The 25,989-nt window shown below is 34.5% G+C and overlaps 2 protein-coding genes and 1 non-coding gene across 3 annotated transcripts; 1 reads left to right on the top strand and 2 right to left on the bottom strand.

Annotated features, from left to right (window-relative positions):
* The first annotated feature begins 4,425 nt into the window (after positions 1 to 4,425).
* Positions 4,426 to 5,268, top strand: LOC113850999 (ruBisCO-associated protein-like). Its single transcript, XM_027481498.1, has one exon. It carries the CDS (start codon positions 4,426 to 4,428, stop codon positions 5,266 to 5,268), a length of 843 nt encoding a protein of 280 aa, XP_027337299.1.
* Positions 5,269 to 8,548: 3,280 nt separating this feature from the next.
* LOC113850998 lies at positions 8,549 to 8,956 on the bottom strand. Its single transcript, XM_027481496.1, has one exon. It carries the CDS (start codon positions 8,954 to 8,956, stop codon positions 8,549 to 8,551), a length of 408 nt encoding a protein of 135 aa, XP_027337297.1.
* A 6,271-nt stretch (positions 8,957 to 15,227) lies between these two features.
* LOC113851699 lies at positions 15,228 to 15,334 on the bottom strand. Its single transcript, XR_003502270.1, has one exon. It is a non-coding gene; the product is annotated as a small nucleolar RNA R71 (small nucleolar RNA).
* Between the last annotated feature and the right edge of the window lie 10,655 nt (positions 15,335 to 25,989).

Genomic DNA, 25,989 nt, shown 5'->3' with positions numbered 1-25,989 from the left:
ACAAAAAAAAAAAAAAAAAGACAAGTCTTGTTATAGTCAAATAAAATGAGATGAACAATCTCTATATGTAGGTCAAGTTTAATTAGAGGTATGTTATATAAACCATTTTTCATTGTTTAATTAACTTTCTATTCAAAATAGTTAATCACTGTTTGAATTTGTTGCTTACAGGACACAATGATTCGTTGTACCATACTTTTTCGGTGCTTAAGTTTGGATAAATATCTAAACCCAGAATACTAGGGTTTCACCTAAGCTCCAAGATTCATTCTTTGATTTCAAAACAAATGAGGCTAAGGAGGCGTTGCTATGGTTCATTTCCCTAGCCGCTCCGAGGCATCTGCGTGCTAAGGAAGGCTAGAAACACTTCGAAGGTGAGATTGAGAGGCCTCATTCAAAGGTTACGGAGCACCATGAACTTAGAAACGATCCACAGAGGAGATGGACTTGATGAATCAAAACACTAAAATTGTAAAAATGGGTGATGGGATTCCTATGGTAATGTGTACCATCTTAAATTTTTAAATTTTGAAAGTTGTTTATTCCATTTATATAAGTTCAGCATAATGTATAAAATTTTTGTATATGGCAAATATTGTAAGTATAAATAGATAAAATATCTATTTGTGAATAAGGTTATTTACAAAGTCTGCCAATCCAAAAAATATTAAGTAAATAGCAGTAAACATAAGTTATAATTATCTGAAATAAATATTTACAAACATTGGTACAAGGCCTGTATTTATACATATTTTATACAGTAATTTACAAAATATTTGTCAAACACATGAGATTTAAAATAATATTTACATGGCCAAAATAACTATATCACAAAAAAAAAATAACAATTCAAGTTCTAGACAGCCCAAAATATATTCCAACACTAAGAATCAAGTACTAGTTGATCTCATGCCAGCTTTCTATTTCTGTCAGGTCTTTAGAATCAAGATCATCGTCTCATCCAAGATAAAGATCACCTGAATGCGCATTAGGTTAAATGATTATTTAATTTAATTCATAACTCTATTCAATTAGGTTATTTGATTGAATTAATAATTGAATTGGGTGATTGTTCAAACATGGATTTAAATCTTTAGATACTGTGATAGTCAGAGTTACACGCAATTGGTATTTTATGGATTGATATTTTTTAATTCATCTCTTACTCACTTTAATTTTATTCGTAATTTAATTTGATTAATTGCAATTTTTAAAACTCCAAAAACCTTATTTGTATTTTTTAAAAGAAAACCTAAAATTAAATTTGACTGAGAATATGTCTTCATGAATCGACCTAGGTTTGACTCTATACTACATTTATCCTTTATTTTCTGTAATTAGGAGGATTAGGAATTTGTTAAAAGGTATTAGGCTCATTAGCTTTAGCAATGTTCTTAAAGAAGTCAATCAACATGCAGATTGGTTGGCTAAAATAGGCGCTGAGAGTGAGGTAGCTTTTTTCTATTTTGACAAGGCTCACCCTTCTTTACTATCTTTTTTAAGAATGAATGCGGCATCCTAGGATTGTAATACAGGGTTTGTTTGTTTTTTCTCTTAAGCCCTTTTTATTAGCAGACAAAAAAAATATCTAAACCCATTATTATCTCTTTATTTATTTTGGTAAAAATTCATATTATTTTTTTCTAAAATAAATAATTATACTAAATCAACTAAAGACTTTGTTATGAATTTTTAGCTTTCTACTTGCCTTGGGGTTATAACTATTTCAAGTTGTTTACGAGCTGTGTATCTTGTGCATTCTAACTAGCTCGAAATATTAGGTAGTTCAAAGCACGTGTACTTCGTTGTTTTTAATCCTCGTCCGTCAATTTGTCTATATTGTTGGGTATAAGTTCAGAATCACTTATCCAGTGTGTACAAATTTATATGACTGAAATTTAAGCAAGTCATTCAATTCCCAAGACCCATCCTTTTTCACATTAACGGGTGTTTATTCTTAAGATCCTCTTTTTTATTCACATTTGTTTGTTTTCTTTTATTTTTCCCTTATTTAATAATTATTTTCTTAATGCATAATTTAAAAATATTTTTTTATATATCAAACGAGGGAACCACTTGAGCAATAAAAATAAAAATTCTAATAGCAAGATCTAAGACACTTAAACCCAATGCATTTGGTCTAGCAAAGATAACAGAGTACAACAAGGATCTTGGTCTAAAAAAATATAATCCACTTGGTCATGATGAGCTAGTTGAGCTAATAAATTAGCTAGCATACTAATTAGTCATTATTGAATAACATATTATTTTACTAAAGACAAATTATTCATATTATCGTAAACCACACCGTTACAACTTCTTTTTATTTCATTTTTTCACATCAAATTCTATACAAGTTCAATAATGTATTATGTAAATTTTTAGGTAAGCATATTCTAATACAAAATCCTTCAAACGCCATGTACTACAATCTCATAGAAATACTTTAATACAGAAAAATAAAATTTCATCATTTTTAGTATCACACAACTTAAAAGCTTGTAATGGAATCGTCAATCTGCGTTTGGTCAAATTCCTTTACACTGGAATTACCTTAATCAATAGACGCCACATGAATACTACTACTTTTCTCAGTACAGTGACCTTTCAAATTTTGCGTCAGGCTTACGCTAGACACAACTATATAGCTACATGAAGTGAAGAAATTATAAAAATAGTGATAAACAGATTGAACATCGTAGTATTTATTATCACTGTATTTCTACATCAATATGTCATTCAAATTTTTCATTAAACTCTTACCCTCTATAGTCTGTTTGTTACTGTAAATCATCCTCCCATGAAAATTGAAAATAATGTCCCTTCTACGGGGACTTTCTATTTATATATATGACTAAAGGTTTTTTTTGCCTAAAATTATCAAATAACATTTTTTATGTTTTATTATTTAATTATTAAAAATTAAATAAATTATAAAATAAAAATTTAATGTGAATCGTAATCTATTTAATCATTGGTATGTCCCTGCCCAGTCATTTCTCCAGTAATGTGAAAAAGGATTGGTCGTAGGAAATTAAGACTCACTCATTATTCATATCTAAAAGTTAACGAGTGATATAAATTTGTACCCACTGCATAAGTGGTTCCGCAAACTAATTATTTGATTAAAACTCCAATATGTACTCACTCATTAATTTTGCAGCGTTCGAATATAATTGAAGCTTACTCAGCTTGTTCTCTTTCCCCTCTAAGACAAAAAAATATTCAAAGTCTCCTCCTCTTCTCAAAAAATCCCACTAATGTGAAAAAAGTTTGTTCTCTTTCACATATTTACATACTCAGCTTTATGTCCCGTGACAGTTCTTTGTATAAAATTCTTCCAAATTTCCCACATTCACATTCTCTTTCCCTTCCTGTACGTACGTTAACACATGTTAATTTGTTAGCCATGTATATTTAACCATAAATATAATAATTTCATTCTTATCAATTTCACTACTTTCATCAATTTTTTTTATTTAATGTGAAAACACGAGTTCTTATGCAATGTGCAAATTTATAGAATGTGTAATATTTCTTTCTATGCTATTAAATATTTATAACATATCAATAGAATGATATTAAAATTTTATTTGTATTCAGTATGTAGTTGATAAAATTCACTTAAAATTAATTTCGTTATTAATAAATTTACAATATCAAATTAGGTGCTTAATTGACACAAAAATAATCATCCTTATGTTAAAAACAGAAAAAGGTACTATTTTTGTACCTTTTACTATCGGATGAATTTAGTATCACAAATATTTTGGGAAATTAAATCGGTTCCTAACTAAACATTTTCTTTTCATACGTTATATGGCAATCACTGTTTGAGTGTGAGATATTAGAAACGTAAACTACGTTTATTTACATTTGTAAAAGAATTGATTAATAATAAATGTTATAATTAAGTTTATACTGATGTTCAGAAAAGTGTTACAAAGCTGATATATCTTTTTTCTAATAATATTATTTTCACACAAAAAATACAATTAATATTGAAATCATAAGTTCAAAAATAAAATTATCAGAATCATGTCAGTTAAGAGGCGGACGTAATACCAATTTTCAAATTATACATAAAATTTATATATATGCAAGCACAGATAAATAAAAACAATAAATATAGAAAAGATATATCACGTCCATAAACTTGCCAAATTTTTTCAGTTTTGATTATAGTTTTTCTCCTTTTTCAAAATTTTTAAAACCTTCAACAGTTTTCTTGTAAATATTTTTATGATTTGTATATAATATTCATGACGCCTTTTCCATGGGATTGTATTAGTCAACTTTGGCAAGGAGGCTTTGAGCTCTACTATATAAGGGAAGGAGTGGAGCGTGGTTTCATCACACCAAACATACAAAATAGCAACAACTGTTTTGTTCATATCCGAAACTCCTATTTCTATACTTGCCATAATGGGGTTCAATGTGTTTCGTCAATACGCCAATGATGACTCATTCTCAGACCCTAAAACGATCCCTACATGTGCGAATGAATTCCAACTGGTTCTGGCCTATGCTAGAGACTACGATGGGATAAACTCAACCAAGGGAAAGTTCATTCCTTACTGGGACACCGAAAAAGTCACTCCGGCGAAGATTAAGCAGTTCAAACACAGTGCCGGCAGGACAACAGTTAAAGTGCTAGTTAGCATTGGAAACAACGGTGAACAATTCCCCTTCGACTGTGGCACTGATACACGTGCATGGATTACCAATGCCACTGAATCGCTGAAAAGGATCATCGCAGACTACAATTTGGATGGAATTGATGTTCGCTATGACAAAATTGTGCCTTCAATCACAGCAGATGACTTTGTCACTTGCATTGGCCAACTCATAGACAACCTAAAGGGAGATAAAGTCATCACTAGGGCTTCCATTGCTCCAAACTTTGCTAACAGTGATAAGTTCTACGTCCCCTTGTTCAGAAAGTACAACAGTATCATTAATGTTGTTGATTATCAATGCTACCCTGGGTTTACACCTGATCCTAAAACTCCAGTGAAAGACTTGGAGGAAAAGGTTGGAAATATAGCCAAACAATATACCACGGTAGATAGCTTCTTGGTTGGCTACAGCGCCAAACAGAGTGATTGGGCTACCATTTCACCACCCCTCTTCTTTGTTGCCTACTATGCACTTCAAAATCAGGGAACAGTTAATGGTTCATCCATTAATATTGTTACTGACTCTGCATCTGCCATCTCCTTTCCATCAGAGTGGATCCTTGAACTGCTATCTATGGCCTTGGCCTGAACAATTCAAGCTTCCAGCTAAAAGTACATGGGTCATAATAATCATAATAGGCTAGCTAGCTAGCTATATGTATTACTATACATAGAATAAGACCTATGGTTGTATTAAATAAATGGGTTTGGTGCGTGGTCAATATGCCTATGTGAAGCACTTGCCATGCAAGCCAAATTACTACACTACATCTTATGTTTTGAATTTGAGAAAGTAATGCAAATGGTGTGTTAAATCTCTATACATGCTCTTTTATGTTTCATGAATAATTTATCAATGCCGTTTGCGAGCACGATTTCACATATTTCCAGAACATAAAATGTCGCAAAAATGAATTAAAACTTACACTATTTAAATATTCTTCACGCATCGTCTACTGATTTGTTAGTTTGCAGAACAGTACTTATTTTTTAAAAGAAGTTCTACGCGTGAATCTAATTTATAAAGTATATATTTTTTCACTATCTTGGTAGTGGATATGACAAGTGTATGCATTTTGATTAGGGTCATATTTTATAACTATGATTCTACTATGTTTGTATTTTTTATTCTATTGAAAATCTATTTTACAGTATAGACGCTTATAACTTTCCCTCTATGTCCAATAATAATGTTTCCTCTGACATTATGGTCTTTAACAACAACGATGTGGTTCATAAATTAAATAATTTCGTGAATTAGATTTTATTTGACTGTTTATGACCTTATTTCATATGCTTGAGGTAGAAATTTTGTATAAATATGTCGTCATGCTATTCAATATTTTGATTTAATTTTTTTCTTTCTAAGAGGGGGAATAAAAGAAATAAGAACAGCCCAATAAAAATTGTCCACACATAATATAATGATTTGTTTTCTTTGCATAACAGTACTTTGGCAAGAAGTTCTACGTGTGAATCTCATTTTTCTTCAATTCCGTTAATCTCCCATTTTAGCTAATTAATTAACGTACCAAGTTGTTTCCCTAACAATATAACAAATTCTAATCAATTTTAACTAGTCAACCAGTACACAGATGATACTAACCAAAAAAAAAAAAAGAAGTCTTGTTATAGTCAAATAAAATGAGATGAACAATCTCTATATGTAGGTCAAGCTCAATTAGAGGTCTGTTATATAAACCATTTTTCATTGTTTAATTAACTTTCTATTCAAAATAGTTAATCACGGTTTGAATTTGTTGCTTACAGGACACAATGATTCGTTGTACCATACTTTTTGGGTGCTTAAGTTTGGATAAATATCTAAACCCAGGATACTAGGGTTTCGCATAAGCTCCAAGATTCATTCTTTCATTTCAAAACAAAGGAGGCTAAGGAGGCGTTGCTAGGATTCATTGCCCTAGCCTGCGAGCTAAGGAAGGCTAGAAACACTTTGAAGGTGAGATTGAGAGGCCTCTTCACTGCTCTAGTGGATTCAAAGATTATGGAATACCATGAACTTAGAAACGATCCACAGAGGAGATGGACTTGGTGGATCAAAACACTAAAACGGTAAAAATAGGTGATGGGATTCCTATGGCAGTGCATGTCTTGGACATGCAAGAGGGTGAACGGTCTGATGAACCAAAAGCGAACCAAGTGTCATCTAAACCTAGCTCTTCTAAATCTTTTTTCTATAAATATAAAATTTGAGTCAAATGAGATAGATCCAATTTTAAATGATGAAGAAATATTTAAAATTGTGTTAGATTATTTGAATATTGTCTGAGATCGATGATAATGATGAAACTGCTAATAAACCCTAAAACTTGTGTCCAGATCTAAAAATTCCTCTAGATGATTATGAGTAATGGTGCTCCCTTTGGAAATTTACCCTTACGCTGAAACTCTTAGGTAAATCAATTAGCTTTAGTTTTTAAAACAAAAAAATTAGGTAATATTTTGGGGGAAAATGATTCTTTAAAATTTGATAGCATGGAGGATTATAAACACACCTTTTTTGAAGGATTATATACCCCTATCCATGGACCTAGATTAAATAAAAGATATAGATCCTAATAACTCTAAAATCCCCTTCTCTGTAATTTAGGCAAATAGTATAGATGCTACAAATTATAATCTTTAGCTTTATAAATTATCTTTTTTGAAATTGTAGGGGTGCTGGGAATAAAATTTTTCATAGATTGATAAATGACCTAATTACAATTTATAAATTGGACTTCATTTCCCTTTTTGTAATGCCTTGAGTTTTGTAATTCTTTTATGACAATTATATATATATATATATATATATATATATATATATATATGTTGTGATTTAGATGTGCTTTATGAGTTCTGTTAGTGATGTGGATATGTGTGTATATGAATGAATATGAATATATATATATATATATATATATATATATATATAAGTGTATGTGTATGTGGTGATTTAAAGTGTGGTTGTTGACTTGTGGTTGGATTGAAAATGCTTGAGAGTATAGGCTAATGTGTGATGTAGGGACATTCTCGCTATAGCGAGAAGTCTTGGGCAAGTTGGCATGTCTCTATTGCTTTCTCGTTATAGCAAGAAGGTCGCAGGAGATGTGAGTGTCTATGTTACGTTCTCGCTGTAGCAAGAGGGCAACAAAGAAGAGGTGTTTTCTGGATTCAGCCTCGCTGTAGCAAGAGGGTCTCGCTGTAGCGAGATTTTGCAGAAAATAAAGTGCAGTTTTGTTTGATATTTTTGTTGTAGCGAGAAGGAGCCTCATTGTAGCGAGAGATGTCTCGTTGTAGCAAAAATATTATGACTCATGGGATATTTGAGGGGTTTAGGGTTCAGAAAACTCATTTCCTACTCTTTCCCTTCATCTCTCCTTCGATTGTTTTGACCTTACACTATTTAAATATTCTTCAAGCATGGTCTGCTGATTTGTTAGTTTGCAGAACAGTACTTATTTTTTTAAAAGAAGTTCTACGCGTGAATCTAATTTATAAAGTATATATTTTTTCATTATCTTGGTAGTGGATATGACAAGTGTATGTATTTTGATTAGGGTCATATTTTATAACTATGATTCTACTATGTATGTATTTTTTATTCTATTGAAAATTTATTTTACAATACAGTTATACGCATTCTTATGCATTTATACACACAAACATCATCATCACACTCTCAAGTGCAAATTCTAATATCCATTCACATTTACATACACACATATATACATACATACATACATACATATATATATATATATATATATATATATACACACACACACAAGTTACCTAAACAATTCCAGGTGTAACTCTCTCATTCTACTCTTCGTTTCCCATGTGGCATCTCCCTCATCGTTTGAGCTTCATATAACCTTCACCAATGAAATCTTTTTACCCTTCAGTTGTTTGATGCGGTGGTCTGCTATCCTTACCGGATACACGTCATACGACAAGTCTTCTTTCACTTGAACCGGCTCAAGATCAATCACATGGGAAGGATCTGGCATATACTGCCTGAGTTGTGACACATGAAACACTGGATGTAAATTTGAGAGATTCGGAGGCAACGCTATTCGGTACATTACAGGACCAATTCTGCTCAACACTTCGAATGGCCTAACAAATTTAGGAGATAGCTTCTGAGATTTCAGAGCTCTCCCAACTCCGGTCACAAGTGAGACCTTCAGAAACAAATGGTCACCCACCTGGAACTCTAAAGGCTTCCTCATCTTATCATAGTAACTTTTTTGCCTATCTTGTGCAGCTTTCATTTTCTCTTTGATCAACTTAATTTGTTCATTCTATTTCTGGATCATGTTTGATGCACACAGAGTAGCCTCTCTGTTCTCATACCAGCATAAAGGAGTTCTACATCTCCACCCATACAGAGCCTCAAATGGCACTATTCCAATGCTGACATGGTAGCTGTTGTTATAAGTGAACTCCACCAATGGCAAACATCCCTCTGAAGTCCCTTGTTGCTCAAGCACACAAGTCCTCCAGGGACTAGATGGTCCTCTCGGTTTGACTGTCGATTTGCGGATGATATGCCAAACTAAACCTCAACTTAGTGCCCAACGCCCTGTGTAGGCTCTCCCAGTAACTTAGTGCCCAACGCCCTATGTACGCTCTTACAGAATCTCGAGGTAAACCTCGGGTCCCTATTAAACACCACACTGGTCGACACTCCATGCAGTCTGATTATTTCCCTCACATACAAGTCCGCCAATCTCTCCAACTTATACTTCATGTTAATTGGGAGAAAGTGTGCAGCTTTAGTCAATCGATCCACTATCACCCAAATGACATCATGGTTGTTCCTGGTCCTCGGTAATCCAGAAACAAAGTCCATGGAGATATTGTCCTATTTCCACTCAGGGATCTTCAACGGTTGTAACAACCCAGGTGAACGTTGGTGTTCTACCTTCGCCTTCTGGTAGGTTAGGCATCTAGCCACATATTCAGCCACATCCCTCTTCATTCCATTCCACCAAAAACTCTTCCGAAGATTCTGATAAATTTTGGTCGCATCAGGGTGAAAACTCATCCTGCTCTTATGTGCCTCCTCAAGTACCATCTATCTTAACTTATCTATTTGGGGAATACACACTCGGTTTTGAAACTTAATTATCCCATTTTCATCACAGTGGAACTCCAAATTCTTTTCCTCATTCTTCTGCCTCAACATATCTTGCAGAAAAGCATCCCACTACTGCGTATCTTAGACATACACCAAGAAGTTATTATGAATCATTGTCGCTCCAAGATACAAACTCCCTGCCCTAACTTCCATAGCCAAATTCATGTCTCTGAACTCCTCAATCAACTCCATTTCTTTTACCATCATCGCTGCCATGTGCAATGACTTTCGGCTCAGAGCGTCGGCCATCACATTTGCCTTGCCAGGGTGGTAAGACAATGTGAAGTCATAGTCCTTGAGAAACTCCATCCACCTCCTCTGCCGCATGTTCAGCTCCTTCTGATCGAACAGATACTTCAAACTCTTATGGTCACTGAACACCTCAAACCTCGCTCCATATAGGTATTGCCTTCATACCTTAAGAGCAAAAACCATTGCGGCTAACTCCAGATCATGAGTTGGATAGTCGACTTCATGCGAGCGTAACTGTCTTGAGACATAGGCAACCACTCGTCTATCTTGCATTAAAACACAACCAAATCCATGCCTGGACGCATCACAATACAAGTCAAACTTTCACTCCAGGTTAGGTAGAGCTAACATTGGCGTTGAAGTCAACCTTATCTTCAACTCCAAGAAACTAGCTTCACACCCTTTGGTCTACCTAAATTCTTTTCCCTTACGGGTCAGCTTTGTTAAAGGCAAAGCTATCTTAGAAAATTCTTCAATGAACTTCCTATAATAGCCCGCTAGTCCCAAAAAACTGCGGACCTCAGTCACATTTGTCGGTCTTGGCCACCCAACTACTACTTCCACCTTTACAGGATCTACCATGATCCCTTCCTTTGATACTATATGTCCTAAAAACTGAATCTCTGACAGCCAGAACTCACACGTAGAGAATTTCACATACAATTGCCTCTCCTTCAGAATTTGGAAAACAATCTCCAAGTGCTCGACGTGTTCCTCCCGAGTCTTTGAATAAATTAGGATGTCGTCAATAAATAAAACCACAAACTTATCTAAAAACTCATGGAAGATCCTATTCATGTAGTCCATGAACACTGCAGGCACATTGGTCACTCCAAACGGCATTACCAGATACACATAGTGACCATACCGCGTCCTGAACGTTGTCTTAAGAACATCTGCATCCTTTACTTTGATCTGATGGTACCCCGACCTCAGGTCAATCTTAGAAAACACCGCAGCTCCTCTCAACTAGTCTATCAAATCATCAATCCTTGAAAGCGGATACTTGTTCTTGACCGTCTCCTTGTTCAGCTGCTGATAATTGATCAATTGGATTTTTATAACCTTATTTCCTCTCATTCCTAGCTCATTAATCCTCTTTTGTGTCTAATTGGTTTGAATTGGATCATTTTATGATGTTTGAATTTTATTTGGGCTTTATTTAATTTTTCCAGTATTCGGCAAATTCTGATACTGTTTTGGTTTTTGGACCATATCTTGAGTTGTAGAACTTATTTCATTGTGATTCTTGATTTGTAGGAAAGCTAAGAGAAAGGTGCACAATTCCTATGAGAGGTCAGAAACCAATTTTGATGATAAGAAGTTGAAACTGGGCCTGGAAAAAGTTGAAATGCTGCAATCGCAGATCATGAGCAAGGTGCAGTATTTGGGCCATATCTCAATCCACAGACATCCGATTAAGCCCATTCTAGTGGCATTTTGAAGCTAACATCCAAGGCTACAATTGTCCTTCAGGCCAAAAACCAAAAAGAGGCCGTTTTCATAGCTGAAAAAAAGGAACAAAGTGATGAACGGAATTTTTAAATTTTGAATTTTGATTCTTGAAGGAGTGTGAATTAGATTTTCAGGTTTGAGATCTAAGATTAATGGCATTGGTGAATTAAATTAACACAAATCGATTAGGTTCTAGAGGTTTCTGAACTTTGAGCGAATTGTGTGTTAATCGAATGCATGAGAGTTCTCGTGTGAATGCTTAATTTGAATTGAGGTTTCATTCGAATTTAATGTTAATCACTAATTTGTTGGTTGATGCATCTTCTTGGAATCCGGTGATAGAGTGGTCGTAGTTCTTCTAAATTCTTGTATTAGAGTTTTTAATTATTTTTAACTTTTGATTCTAATTAGTTATTCTATAAATCAAACCCCCTTTAAAAATTTTATAATCATATAACGTTATCATCGTTGGGAGACGACTCAGATTGCACCACTTACTGCATAATTTTTATGCAATTCAATTTTTATTAATTTGTCTGAGAGCGACACTCGCAATCAAATTTTGTGGAGAATGATAGGTTATTGATAATAAATAAATAAATAAATATTTTTTATTATTTAGCATTGTTTTTGTTTTGTTTTGTTTTCCTTTGTTGAATTAGAAGTTGTTGAGTTAAGGCATTAGTCATTAAGGAGGATAAAGTTCCTACATGATTTCATCTTTACTTCTTCCTCTTGATATATGTGAATTGGGTGATTGATTTTGATTTGTATGATTGAGTATGTTAGACTTTACCTTTGTAAGCTTTTGAGCCTTATTTTTGGATGGTTGAAATTCATGCCATTCTTTGCTTTCTTGTGTGTTTTCCCTGTTAGATTTTGTCATTCTAGAACTTGTTTTGATTCTTCTTTGAGGCTACAATTTTCATATGCAATTAAGAACATGATAGAGGCAATTTTTTTCAAATTTGTACCCATTTGGCCATATAGCTTATCTTGCATTTTACCCTTTGTTTAGCCCCTTTGAGCCTTATGGACCATTCTTTGGCTTCTAGCATATTATAAGCTTTAAGTGGAAAACTATATTATACCTAACCTTAGGGAATAGGGAGTGCATTGGTTTCATTAATGTTATTGCATTTCAAGTGTGGGGGTTTGGAAAGAATGCAAGAAGAGAAAAATCCACACACATCCTTATACTCTCATCCTTTTTCTTTACTAGGAGCACTGGTGCTCCCCACGGTGACACACTCGATCTCACAAACCGTTTCTGCAATATATCCTCTACTTGCTTCTTGACCTCTGCCAACTCCACCAGTGACATCCTATAAGGGGCCACAAAAATTGGGTTTGCCCCCGGAATGAGGTCATAGCAAACTGATGAATCCATATTTTTACTAATATTTTAGCATAATTCTAACACAATTAATAAGAAAAATATATGAAGAAAGTAGAAAAACTCAGAAAAAAGAGAAGGAATTGAAGTTTGTTTACATATGTAGTTATTTTAGCAATTGTAGAAATTTTGTTTAGAAATTAAGCTTTTAATCTTGTTTTTAAAGGAATAAATTGAGTAAGGATCATGGAAATGGAGGCTTGAAGACAAGGAAGAAGAAAGAAGCAAGTATGGACTCCAAAAAATAGTCACTTTTATCAGCAAGAGTGATAGTTCCAGAGAGCCTTCAATATCAGGAAAGTTAAGCGTGGTCACTTTTTCTCATAAAAGTGTTAACGCGCAACCATAAACCTTCTGTGTAGCTACTATTTCTCATAAAAGTGATAACGCGCAAATCTGGGAAATTCTATAAATAACAGAAACGTGCAGATGTTTTGGTGTGGAGTTTTATTTTTCTGTTTTTCTGTTAGATCTCGTTGAGAGAGATTAAGAGAGAAAATTGGGGTCAAGTCTTGAAGCTTCCACAAAGAGGAATTGGATTGGAGCTTCTGACTATGCCTTCTTGGAGTTTTTCTTCTTCTTCTTCTTCTTCTTTCTCTTTCTCTTCTCCCATGTCTGAGTAGTTTTCTTGTAGTTAGGGGTTTATGAAACTCGAATTGATGTATTGATTTGATTCTTGCTTCTGAATTTTGAGTTCTTGGATTAATTGAATTGTGAATTCTGCTTTTCTTGCAATCTATGAATGGAAATTCGTATGGTTCATCAAAGAGGAATATTTACCAATGGAAGTTGGATTTGAATCTCTGATCTGAGTTTGCAATCGGAATTTAGGGATTTATTAGGGATAAGGAGACCTAATTTTGCAATCTTAAGGTTCTAAGTCTTAATGCAACTTGAAATTAAACTTCACCTAAGGGATTAGGGTGGTTTAGTTGCTTGTTAGGGTCAATGAGTTAAGGAATTAACCTTTGGCTATTGATATGCGAAACTGATTGTCAATTAATCAAGTTCTTGAATTTTCAGAAGCATAATTGAATTAATATTGACATTCTTGTGAAGTAAATTCCTAACTATCTTTCAATCCATTTCTAATCTCACATTGCATTCATTGATCTGTTTTTCTGCACATTCTTCTTTACTCTTAATTGCTTTGGTTTATTGCTTTTGTATGTTACAACTTTTCTCCCAAATTTGTATGGCTCAAATGGTTACAATTTTATGAATTGATACTTGAAATCTAAATTCCCTGTGGAGACGATATCCTGTTCTTAAAAATTACTCATTACTTGCTGCAATCCTAGTGCACTTGCTAGTGTTTAGATTACCAACAACAAGTTTTTAGCGCCGTTGCCGGGAAATTTTGTATTTCAATATCATTAGTAGTAGAAAAGTAACTAGATTGAGCATTTATTTTCTTGCTTTGCTTTCAAATTGCTTTCTACATAATTTTACTACACCTTGTGTAGTATTCTGCATAATATTGTTGTCTGCTGCATAGAGTTTTTACATCCTTTTTATTTGCATAATTTCAGTTTTCATTATTCTTCATATTTGTAATTGCCATTCTGCATATTTTTACATGATTTTACAATTCTACAACTGCTAGATTTAAGTTTCTATATGCTTTTACTAATAGATTTTGCATGATTTCTATTGTGCATTTCTGAATATTAATTGTAGTCTAATTTTGTTTTAATCTGATTTGTATATGCGTGGTAAAAACAAGAATAAATCAATTCTGGTCTTTGATCATGACATAGAAATAACTTTGAGAAGATTGAGAAAAGAGTGTAGAGCAGAAAAAGTCATAGGGAGTGATAATGAATTAGAAGCTGTCCATTCTCCAGAATTTTAGAGTAATCCTAGAGTGAAAAGAACACCTACACCTTTGAGACAACTAAATCCAGCAATAGAAATGGCAGAGCAAAACAAAATTAGAACATTAGGGGACTATGTTATTCCTAACATGCAAGGTTTTAACTCTTCTATAATTAGGCCAACTATTCAAGCCAACCATTTTGAGATTAAACCTGCCCTACTACATTTAGTCCAACAGGATCAGTTTTCTGGAGGAAATTCTGATGATCCTAACTTATATATTTCAAATTTTCTGCGGCTATGTGACACCATAAGAATGAATGGAGTTAGTGAAGAAGCTATCAGATTGAGACTATTTCCTTTTTCCTTGAAAGATAGAGCAAAATACTGGTTACAAGCTCAACCACAAGGAAGCATCACAACCTGGATAGAACTTGTGAATAAGTTTCTAACTAAGTACTTCCCTCCATCCAAAGCTGCTAAATTGAGAGGAGAAATTAGATCATTTGTGCAGCAAGAAGGAGAATCATTGTATAAAGCTTGGGAAAGATACAAAGAATTACTTAGAAGGTGTCCACATCATTGTATCCTAGATTGGATGCAATTAGAAACTTTTTATAATGGGATGAATGCAGCAACAAGAACAATGGTTGATGCTGCTGCTGGAGGTTCATTAAATATAAAGTCCTTGGAAGAAGCTCAGAGAATTATTGATGGCATCTTCAATGTATCAGAATTCAAACTCAAGAAATCAAGGAAGAAACTCTGGTCATGAAGCTAAGGTTCTGGAAAGTTTTCTTGCACAGAATCAGCTACAAAATCAAATGTTTTCAGAACAATTAGCTGCCTTAACACAACAAATCAGCAATCTGCAAACAGGGAGTATGCCTACCAGTCAGCTAAGTTGTGATTTTTGTGGAGGAAACCATGTAAATAGTGCATGCGAGGCATCTACAAGTGAACCACAAGAGCAAGTGAATTATATGAATAATTTTCAAAGACAACAGCCATCATATCCCCCTGGATTTCAATTTTTGAATAATAGAACTTAGCAGTATTCTAATTGGAATAATCAATATTCTGCTGCAAAGAATTCTAACTCAAATTTGCCTTTTTCTAATGCAGGACCAGCAACACAACAGCCTTATTTTCAGAGGAATTCATCCACTCAACCTCAAGGAAATCAAAAATTTTCCAAGCCTATGAATGAGAGGTTGACTGAGATGGAAGAAACTATGTTGCAATTCATGAAGGTGACTCAAACAAGCTTCAAGAACCAAGAAGCTTCCATGAAGAAACTAGAAACACAAATCGGACAATTAGCTGAACAACTATCCAGCAAGGATGAAGGAAGATTTCCAAGCAATACAGTAATCAATCCTAAAGAGCAATGTCAAGCTATAACTACAAGGAGTGGCAAGTCCTAAACCAGCAGAAAAGAAAGTAAATGATGCAGCAGAGAGAAAAATTGAACAAGATCTGCAACAAGGAAATTTTAAGCTATTGAAGAAAGACCATTCAGAAGAAAAAGTAGATGTTCCTATGAATTCTGAGAGGAAAACTAAAAAGCAACTTTTTGAGGAAGCTTGTAAGCAAATAGATCCAGAAAAATACAAGAAGCTGCCCTATCCTCAAAGAGACCAAAATCCTAAACAAGAGGAACAATTTGAAAGGTTTATGAATGTCTTTAAGAAATTACAAATTAACATTCCTTTTGCAGAAGCTTTAGAGCAAATGCCTTCATATGCAAAGTTTATGAAAGAACTACTTTCCCAAAAAAGGAAGCTAGAGCATGATAAAACAGTACCTTTGACAGAGGAATGCAGTGCCATTCTCAAGAGAAAGCTTCCTCAAAAGCTGAAAGATCCTGGATCATTTAGCATTCCTTGTGAAATAGGAAACTGCACTGTGGGAAGAGCATTGTGTGACTTGGGAGCAAGCATAAATCTGATGCCATTGGCTGTTATGCAGAAACTTGGCATAGAGGAAGTGAAGCCCACCAACATTACACTGCAGCTAGCTGATAGATCATACACTTATCCATATGGAGTTGTTGAAGATTTATTAGTTAAAGTTGATAAGTTTATTTTTCCTGCAGATTTTGTAATTCTGGACATGGAAGTGGATTCTAACATTCCTTTGATCCTAGGGAGGCCATTTCTTGCAACTGGGAGAGCCTTAATAGATGTGCAGAAAGGTGAACTTATGTTTCGAGTTCAAGATGAGAAGGTAGTGTTTAATGTATTTGAATCTTTAAAATATCCAATTGAAGATAGTACATGTATGAAGGTAGATATATTGGATGCTTTTATTACACAAAACCATATTAATGAAATTGATGAACTTGCTGTGTTAGAAGAAATAATACTGCAGGGAATAACAAATCTGAACTTCTGCATGAAGAATACATCATGAAAGTGCAGCAGCAATTGGAAGCTTTGCCAATTCAAAAATCTGCAGAAAATTTAGTAAAGGAAGAGCTGAAGAAGGGTGATAAAAAACAAGAAAAGCAAAAGCTAGAGCTGAAACAGCTTCCTTTCCACCTGCGGTATGCATTTCTGGATGAGAAACATGAAAATCCAGTCATCATCAATAATGAACTTAAGGAAGAACAAGAGGAAAAACTGCTAAGAATTTTGAGAGAACACAAATTTGCAATTGGATGGAGTATTACAAATCTAAAAGGTATAAATCCCTCATTTTGTAAGCACAGAATTTTATTTGAAGAGAACTTTAAGCCTGTTGTGCAGCCACAAAGGAGGTTAAACCCAACCATGAAAGAGGTAGTTAAAAAGGAGGTCATGAAGCTGTTAGATGCAAGAATAATATACCCTATTTCTGACAGCAATTGGGTGAGTCCAGTCCAAGTTGTTCCAAAGAAAGGTGGCATGACAGTTGTACCTAATGAGAAGAATGAACTTATCCCTACTAGGACTGTGACTGGATGGAGAATGTGCATAGACTATAGGAAGTTAAATGATGCAACCAGAAAAAACCATTTCCCACTACCATTTGCAGATCAAATGCTAGAAAGACTTGCTGGACATTCATTTTATTGTTTTCTTGATGGGTATTCAGGATACAACCAAATAGTTGTGGATCCTTTGGATCAAGAGAAAACTGCATTTACATGTCCATTTGGAGTCTTTGCAGATAGGAGAATGCCATTTGGTTTGTGTCATGCCCCTGCCACTTTCCAAAGGTGCATGCTTTCTATTTTTTCTGATTTGGTAGAAAACATCATAAAGGTATTCATGGATGATTTCTCTGTTTTTAGTGATTCTTTTGATGATTATTTAGCTAATCTGTCCACTGTTTTACAGAGATGTCAAGACACTAACCTTTTGTTGAATTGGGAGAAGTGTCATTTTATGGTACAAGAAGGCATTGTCCTTTGTCACAAAATTTCAGAGAAAGGAATGGAGGTGGACCAAGCTAAGATAGAAGTCATTAGTAAATTGCCTCCACCTATTAATGTTAAGGGAGTTAGAAGTTTTTTAGGACATGCTGGTTTTTATAGAAGATTCATAAAAGATTTTTCCAAGATTGCTAAACCCTTGAGTAATTTACTTATAAAGGATGCAGATTTCATATTTGATGATAATTGTTTGCATGCATTTTCTATTTTAAAAGAGAAACTAATTTCTGCACCTATTCTTGCAAAACCAGATTGGAAATTACCTTTTGAACTCATGTGTGATGCAAGTGATAGTGCAGTGGTGCTGTGTTAGGATAGAGAAAAGATAGGAAATTACATGCTATCTATTATTCAAGCAAAGTGTTAAATCCTGCACAAGTGAATTACACAACAACAGAAAAAGAACTTTTAGTTGTTGTATATGCTTTTGATAAGTTCAGATCATATTTAATGGGTTCGAAAGTGATTGTATACACTGATCATGTTGCTCTTAAATATCTTTTGACAAAACAGGATGCAAAGCCCAAATTATTAAGATGGATTCTACTCCTCCAAGAATTTGAGCTAGAGATCAAAGACAAGAAAGGGAAAGAAAATAGTGTTGCTGACCACCTATCCAGATTACCTTTGGAGAGTTTAACCACTGAATCATTGGAAATAAATGAAGAATTTCCAGATAAAAAGCTGTTTGCAGTGGAAAACATGCTTGGTTTGCTGACATTGCAAATTTTAAAGCCACTCAATTCATTCCAAAGAGGTTTACTTGGCAGCAAAAGAAGTTCTTACATGACAGCAAATTCTATGTGTGGGAAGACCCATACCTGTTCAAAATTGGAGTAGATGGGTTACTTAGAAAGTGCACTCCACAAAGTGAGCAAGCTGAGATATTATGGCATTGTCACAATTCAAAATATGGAGGCCACCATGCAAGTTCAAGGACTGCTGCAAAAGTTTTTCAAGCAGGTTTCTTTTGGCCTACACTCTTCAAAGATGCCAAGAGGTATGTGGAAAACTGTGACAAATGTCAAAGAACTGGAAATATCTCAAGAAGACATAAGCTGCCATTAACCAACATCCTAGAAGTAGAACTATTTGATGTATGGGGGATTGATTTCATGGGACCATTTCCCCCATCATTTTCACACGAATACATTCTAGTAGCAGTGGATTATGTGTCTAAATGGGTAGAAGCAATTCCCACCAAATCAAATGATGCAAAGGTAGTAATTTCTTTTATAAGAAAGAACATTTTTTCAAGATTTGGTGTGCCTAGAGTGCTGATAAGTGATGGAGGTACTCACTTCTGCAACAAGTATCTTGAAGCTGTATTAATGAAATATGGTGTGAAGCATAAAGTTGCTACTCCATACCATCCACAAACAAGTGGACAAGTGGAGGTTTCAAATAGAGAAATCAAGCAAATTCTAGAGAAAGTAGTGAATAGCTCAAGGAAGGATTGGTCAAAGAGGCTGGATGATTCATTATGGGCATATAGAACTGCTTTTAAAACTCCAATTGGTATGTCTCCATATCAGTTAGTATTTGGAAAGGCCTGTCACCTACCTCTAGAGCTGGAACATAGAGCATATTGGACTACAAAATGGCTTAACTTCAATCTGTCAAGTGCTGGAAGGAAGAGAGTTCTACAACTGCATGAATTGGAGGAATTCAGACAGCAAGCTTATGAGAATGCAAAGTTGTACAAAGAAAGAACTAAAAGAATCCATGACAAGTTCATTCTGCAAAAAGATTTCAGACCTGGCCAGTAAGTGCTGCTATTCAATTCAAGATTAAAATTGTTTCCAGGGAAACTGCAATCTAGATGGTCTAGACAAATTTTAATTAGGGAGACTTCTCTCTTTGGAGCAATTCTTATAGAAGATCAGAAAACAGGGAGGGAATTCAAGGTCAATGGCCAAACATTAAAGATCTATCATGGAGAAGAGTTTGCAAGAAACATATCATGCTTGAAATTGGTTCCTCTTGAGTGAGGAACAACTAATGTCAAGCTAGTGACATTAAAGAAGCGCTTCGTGAGAGGTAACTCACATTTCTAACCCAGTTTAAGCTTTCTATAGTATTTTTAGAATTCTGCATATTAATGTTCTGTAAATTTCTGATATTCTACAAAAATTCTGCAAAAATACTGCTAAATCAGAATTTTTGAGGTGCATTTGGATATTTAAATTGAGAATTGATGAGGTGAATGTGAATCAAATAGTTAAAATTCTGCATATTCAGATTTTCCAATTTTCTGTTGCTATGTAATTCTGCTGCATATCTTTGTTGAGGTGAAATTGATATGTGAATTGAGATCCAATATGTCTAATGTGAATCTGCAGAATTAGAAATATGTATAATCATGTTTTACAATGTTATCCAAGTTCTGCATATATGTTGCTATAGTTGTCTTTATGAATTAAATCTGATAAATAGTCAGAGGTTTGAAATTGAGATTCAATGTAGAAAGTGTGTATTTGATGGATTCAAGAGTGAAAATTGAATTAATTGAGGTTTTAGAGGTATTTGATTAATGAGATGAGTCACTATTTTTGCAGACAAGAAGCTACACAGAGAGTTCAGTTTGGAGGATCCATGCTGGAACAATCACTTTTTCTGATAAAAGCGATCACGCAGAGACAGATGGGAAAACTAGCACTCTGGATCATTCCCTTTTATTGGCAAAAGTGACTACGCACAGGTAAGTGAACTTCCAATATTTCTGCATTAGTACTTTTATTGAAAAAAGTTATCACTTTGCTGCGCGTTATCACTTTGCTTAGCAATAGTGATAACGCGCGCATCACTCTGAAAAATCCACTCTCTGCAACATTCACTCTTACGAATAATAGTGATTACGTTGGGAACAATTAATTTTACAACGTTCATTTTTGTTTAAAAAAATTGTCACGTGCCCAGCGTAACCATATATAATCACTAACCTGAGCACGCACACACACTTTTCATGCTTAAAACTTCATCTCTTTCTAAGTTTTCTCTGCAAATCTCACTCTCTGTGTGCGTCAACCTAGAATCAACCAGCATTTCTCATTCAATACTACATCTTCCTGCAAGGTACACTTACTCTCATCCCTCTGTAACTGTAGTTAGGGTTTTCTGCGTTTGAAGTTTTTGGAAAAATGTGGAATGGGGTACTGAGGCACTGTAGGAACAATTCACTGAAGAAGTCTTCCCTGTCATTTATTAAGCATTTAAAACTGCATTGTACATATTTGAATAAAATTTCTGCAGAAATTGGGATGACCTAAAAAGACTTCAGTAAAAATGTTTGAACTAAAACTGTTGAATGAGATTAACTGCAACCATACACTACATGTAATACAATTGAATGTTTGGAAAATACTAGGTCAATCAATTCTGCATTACTTTGATAGAATAACTTTTTGCTGAGAATGATTGGGTTGCAAAATATGTTTGAAAATTAGTTGAAACTTAAAAATATTGCTCTGCACTACCCTAATTCTTTATGACAGTGAACACATCCTGAATTTCCAAATTAGGAGTATCCAAATTTCTCTGAATGTGATGGATTAATGTTGTCCATCTATATGGTGCATCTGTATAATACATGTTCTGACAGTAGACTTGAATTCACACTCTGAGGCTATTTGGTTCAAAATAGAATGGATAATACTTTAAATAGCTGTTCTCTGCCATGTATGTTAGTTTGATGGGATAGTTGAAATCACATTGCACTATATCAACCAAATCTCTACAGAATCTGAACTGATAGCAACAGAATTTTTTGAAACTGTGAAATTGGAAATTAGAATGCATAATTGTGCTGAAATTGAGTTAGACATTAAATTGGGAATTTTTTGAATTGCATACTTGATTGCAAAATAAATACAACCTGTGAATTTTTGCTGACAGTACAGAATTGTTTTGAAAATCTGGTCAAGGCATGTAATAATCTTTCTGCGTTACTCTGATATTTTATAAGAGTGTGCACTCTGAAATTCTACTGTTAAATTTTGCATGTTTTGACTAAGTTGTGCAATTGGGTGTTGGTATTTGAATGTGAATAATATTATTAGCAGCTTTCCAAAGGACATGTCAAGGTACTGAGGTCAAATTAGACCCAGATATAGCAATCTACACAAAATTAGACCCACTAAAATCCCTCGTTAATAGGTTTAACATAAGACAACACATTAGCATCACATTGTTACATAAGACACAAATATATATACCAAGTCTTGCTCTAACTGAGCATATCCCTTAGCTGAACTCCTGTATCTGTACGAAATTCCTTTCGCCCTTTGTGCATTAGCCTCACTTTCTTTCTGAAATTAGGCATTCAGAAACGTACCAACTCAATACAAATTGTGATGGTAACAGTAATTTGAAGTAATAATGTGTGACATGGTACCTTGAAAGTCTCTGTGCAGCTTTGGTTGACAAAGTCCATCCAGTGATTAGTGACTGTGATGAATCTCTGATACTTCTCCGGAGAATGGGAGACACAATTTCCATCTTTGTCACAAATATGTTTTCTCAAACGTGTCTGGAATACACAAAGGTCCCGTCCAGCTAAAGACAGAACAAAATCTTTGTGAACAGGAGCCACCTCAAAAGTTTGCTACATTGGAAACAAAAAACAATATCAGATATGCCTTTTTCGGTAAACCAATATGCAATAACTGAAACGATTCATCTTGTGTACCTCAACTTGCTCCCAAATGTGGGCTTTAACATTTGTAGGGACATTTGTCCAATCAGCATAACTGATTGGCACTGTACTCCTAGTAACAAAGCCAATAAAATGTGCAAACGTTGATCTATTAGGGTCTATCGGTTGACCCTTTCCATTCCAGCCAACCTATATGCAAATATAAACCATAAAGTCAAATTAGTGTTTGATGATATTAGCATAAAAGATTCCTACAATATCATTACAAAATTCATTGATGGTGACAATTTACCTGTAGCTTTTGTCCTAACTTTCTTGATTTGCTAATGGACTTAAGTTTGGTAATCCCTCTATCCTTTTTCTTATTTGCCCCAGCGGAGTGATGAGGGAGACTCTCGTCCATGTTATCTGAAGAAGTCATCTCTATAACAAAAAAGGTAAACGTTAGATATAAATTATTACATTCAGGGATAAAGTAAAATAATAAAAACAAAATATAATCAATTCAAATAAAATAATAGATGCACCTTTTTCTTTTTTTAGGAGCCTTACTAAGCTTCATATGACTTTTATTGAATGAAATAACGGATTTAACCAAATGCCCTCTTCATGATCATGTCTTGCATAAATATCCTCGTCATCTGTTAATGTATCTACAATTGACATGTGTTCAACACTCCTGAAAGGATCATCCTCGACATTAACTTCTTCTTCTGTTAATTCTCCATCAGTGAAAGCATTTATTTTATTAGACGTTAGGACAATTGACCATGACTTGTCTACAGGATCTACGATGTAGAACACCAGTCGAGCCTGTGATGCAAGAATAAACAAATCATCTTGGTAACCGACCTTTTTAAAATTCACCCTTATAAAGCCTATATCGTCAATGCAAACACCATTGTTGTTGTCTACCCACTTGCATCCAAAGATTGCTACACGAAAGTTAGTGTAATCCAACTCCTATATATGTTCAATGAATCCAAAGTATGACATATTTGCATATATTGGATTTTTATCCTTTGCACTGGAGATATGCAATGATTCAGCAACCAGAGTGACCCCACTATTCTGCATTGTGCTTTGGTCGTCATGCTATTTTTGTGTAAAATGTGAACCCATTTACTAAGTACGAAGTGTATGAGAAGGCATCAATACAAGGACCTTTTGACAACCATAGAATCAATTCTGAAACCGATGTGTTCCTCTGTTTCAACTGTTCACCAATATGTTCTTGTAGTCATCCAATGAATCGCACATTATGTTCTTTTGTTATCTAATTCTCACCTCTGGTAGGATTTCTACGCTTTAGTGTCTCTTTGTGCAAGCTTATGTATGGTTCAATTTCAGGGGTGTTTTGTAATATATACAAGTGTGCTTGTTCCCATTACAGTCTAAGGACCTCTATTTGTTGACAACCACTGCTACCTTCCCCTAAAGTCCTTCCATGGTGACGTGATTTTGGAATGCCACATGATTCAACATTTGACAGATATTCAGAACAAAATTTAACTGCTTCTTCCACTAAATATCGTTCAGCAATACAACTCTCTGGCTTGCTTCTATTCTTAACATACCCTTTTAAAATCTTCATATATCTTTCAACGGGATACATCCATCGCATATATGCAGGGCCACACAATTTTGTCTCTTCAACCAAGTGAATAGTCAAATGAACCATGATATCAAAGAATGTGGTAAAAATACATTTCCAGCTCATATAAAGTTTCAGCTATTTGGTTTTGCAAACTTGGTAATCTCCCAGGATCAATCACTTTGCTACATATTGCCTTGAAAAAGAAACACAACTTTGTGATTGCCAGGCGAACCTTTTTAGGTAGAATAGACCGTATAGCAACAGGAATTAAATTCTCTATTAATATATGGCAATCATGAGACTTCAATCCTTTTAACTTTAGGTCCTTAAGTGATACAAAACTTTTAATGTTTGATGAATATCCCTCTGGAACCTTGACTGAATAAAGAGTCTCACATAAAGCACGTTTCTCATTTCTAGACAGGGTACATGTTGTTGGAGGTAAAAAGGTCCGTTTTCCCTTCTTCACTGGAGCCAAATCGGATCGTATTCCCAACTTCACCAAGTCAAGTCTTACATTGATGCCATCTTTCTTCTTTCCCACAATGTTTAATAACGTACTAATCACACTTTCACAAACATTTTTTTCAACATGCATAACATCAACAAAGTGTCTTACGTATAAAGATTCCCAGTATTGTAACTGAAAGAAAATTTACATCTTCTTCCCACCTGCGGTTGGAATTTGTTTGGCAAAAGGTTTTCCAATTGTTGTTCTTATGTCTTTAACCTCATCAAATATTTTTGATCCACTCTTCAAATAAGGACATCGTCGTACTTCGCAACTTCCATTAAAAGTTTTTTTCATTTTTCTAAAAGGATAATTTTTTTACAACCACCTACAATGCCCCATGAAAACATTTTTGTGACAATAGTCTAGTCTTATATAATCTGTTTTTTCCTGACATATTGGACATGCACATTGACCTTTGATGCTGTAACTAGAAAGATTTCCATATGCAGGAAAGTCATTAATTGTTCCGTACAACATTGCCTTCACAGTGAAATTTTCATCTCTAAATCCGTCATATACTTCTATGCCATTATCCCACAACAACTTCAAATCTTCAATGAAAAGAGACAAGTACACATCAATGTCATTTTCAGGTTGTTTAAGACCAGAGATTAACAACGAAAGCATCATATATTTTCGCTTCATGCAAAGCTATGAAGGTAAGTTATACATTATTAAAATCACGAGCCATGTACTATGGGTGCTACTTTGCATGCCATGTGGATTCATTCCATCGGTTGCTAATGCAAAACGTAAATTCCTTGTTTCAGTTGCAAACTCTTCATGGTCATCGTCAAATTTTTTCCACTGCGGAGAATCTGTTGGATGCCTAAGCTTTCCATCTCTAATTCGGCCTTCAGCATGCCAAGTCATCTGCTTTGCATTATCAGCACTGCGAAAAAGACGTCTTAACCTCGATATTAGTGGAAAATACCACACAACCTTCGCAGGTGTTGTGCCTTTCTTTAGGTATCGTGATACATTACACTTTCGACATCTCCTTAGTGATGCATACTCATTTCGGAACAAAATGCAGTCATTAGGACAAGCATGTATCTTT

This window comes from Abrus precatorius, unplaced genomic scaffold (assembly GCF_003935025.1).
Source record: "Abrus precatorius isolate BTA unplaced genomic scaffold, Abrus_2018 Scaffold9, whole genome shotgun sequence".
In the NCBI taxonomy this organism is placed as follows: domain Eukaryota; kingdom Viridiplantae; phylum Streptophyta; class Magnoliopsida; order Fabales; family Fabaceae; genus Abrus; species Abrus precatorius.
The sequence above is the reverse complement of the archived record's forward strand: the minus strand, read 5'-3'. Positions and strand labels throughout refer to the sequence as shown.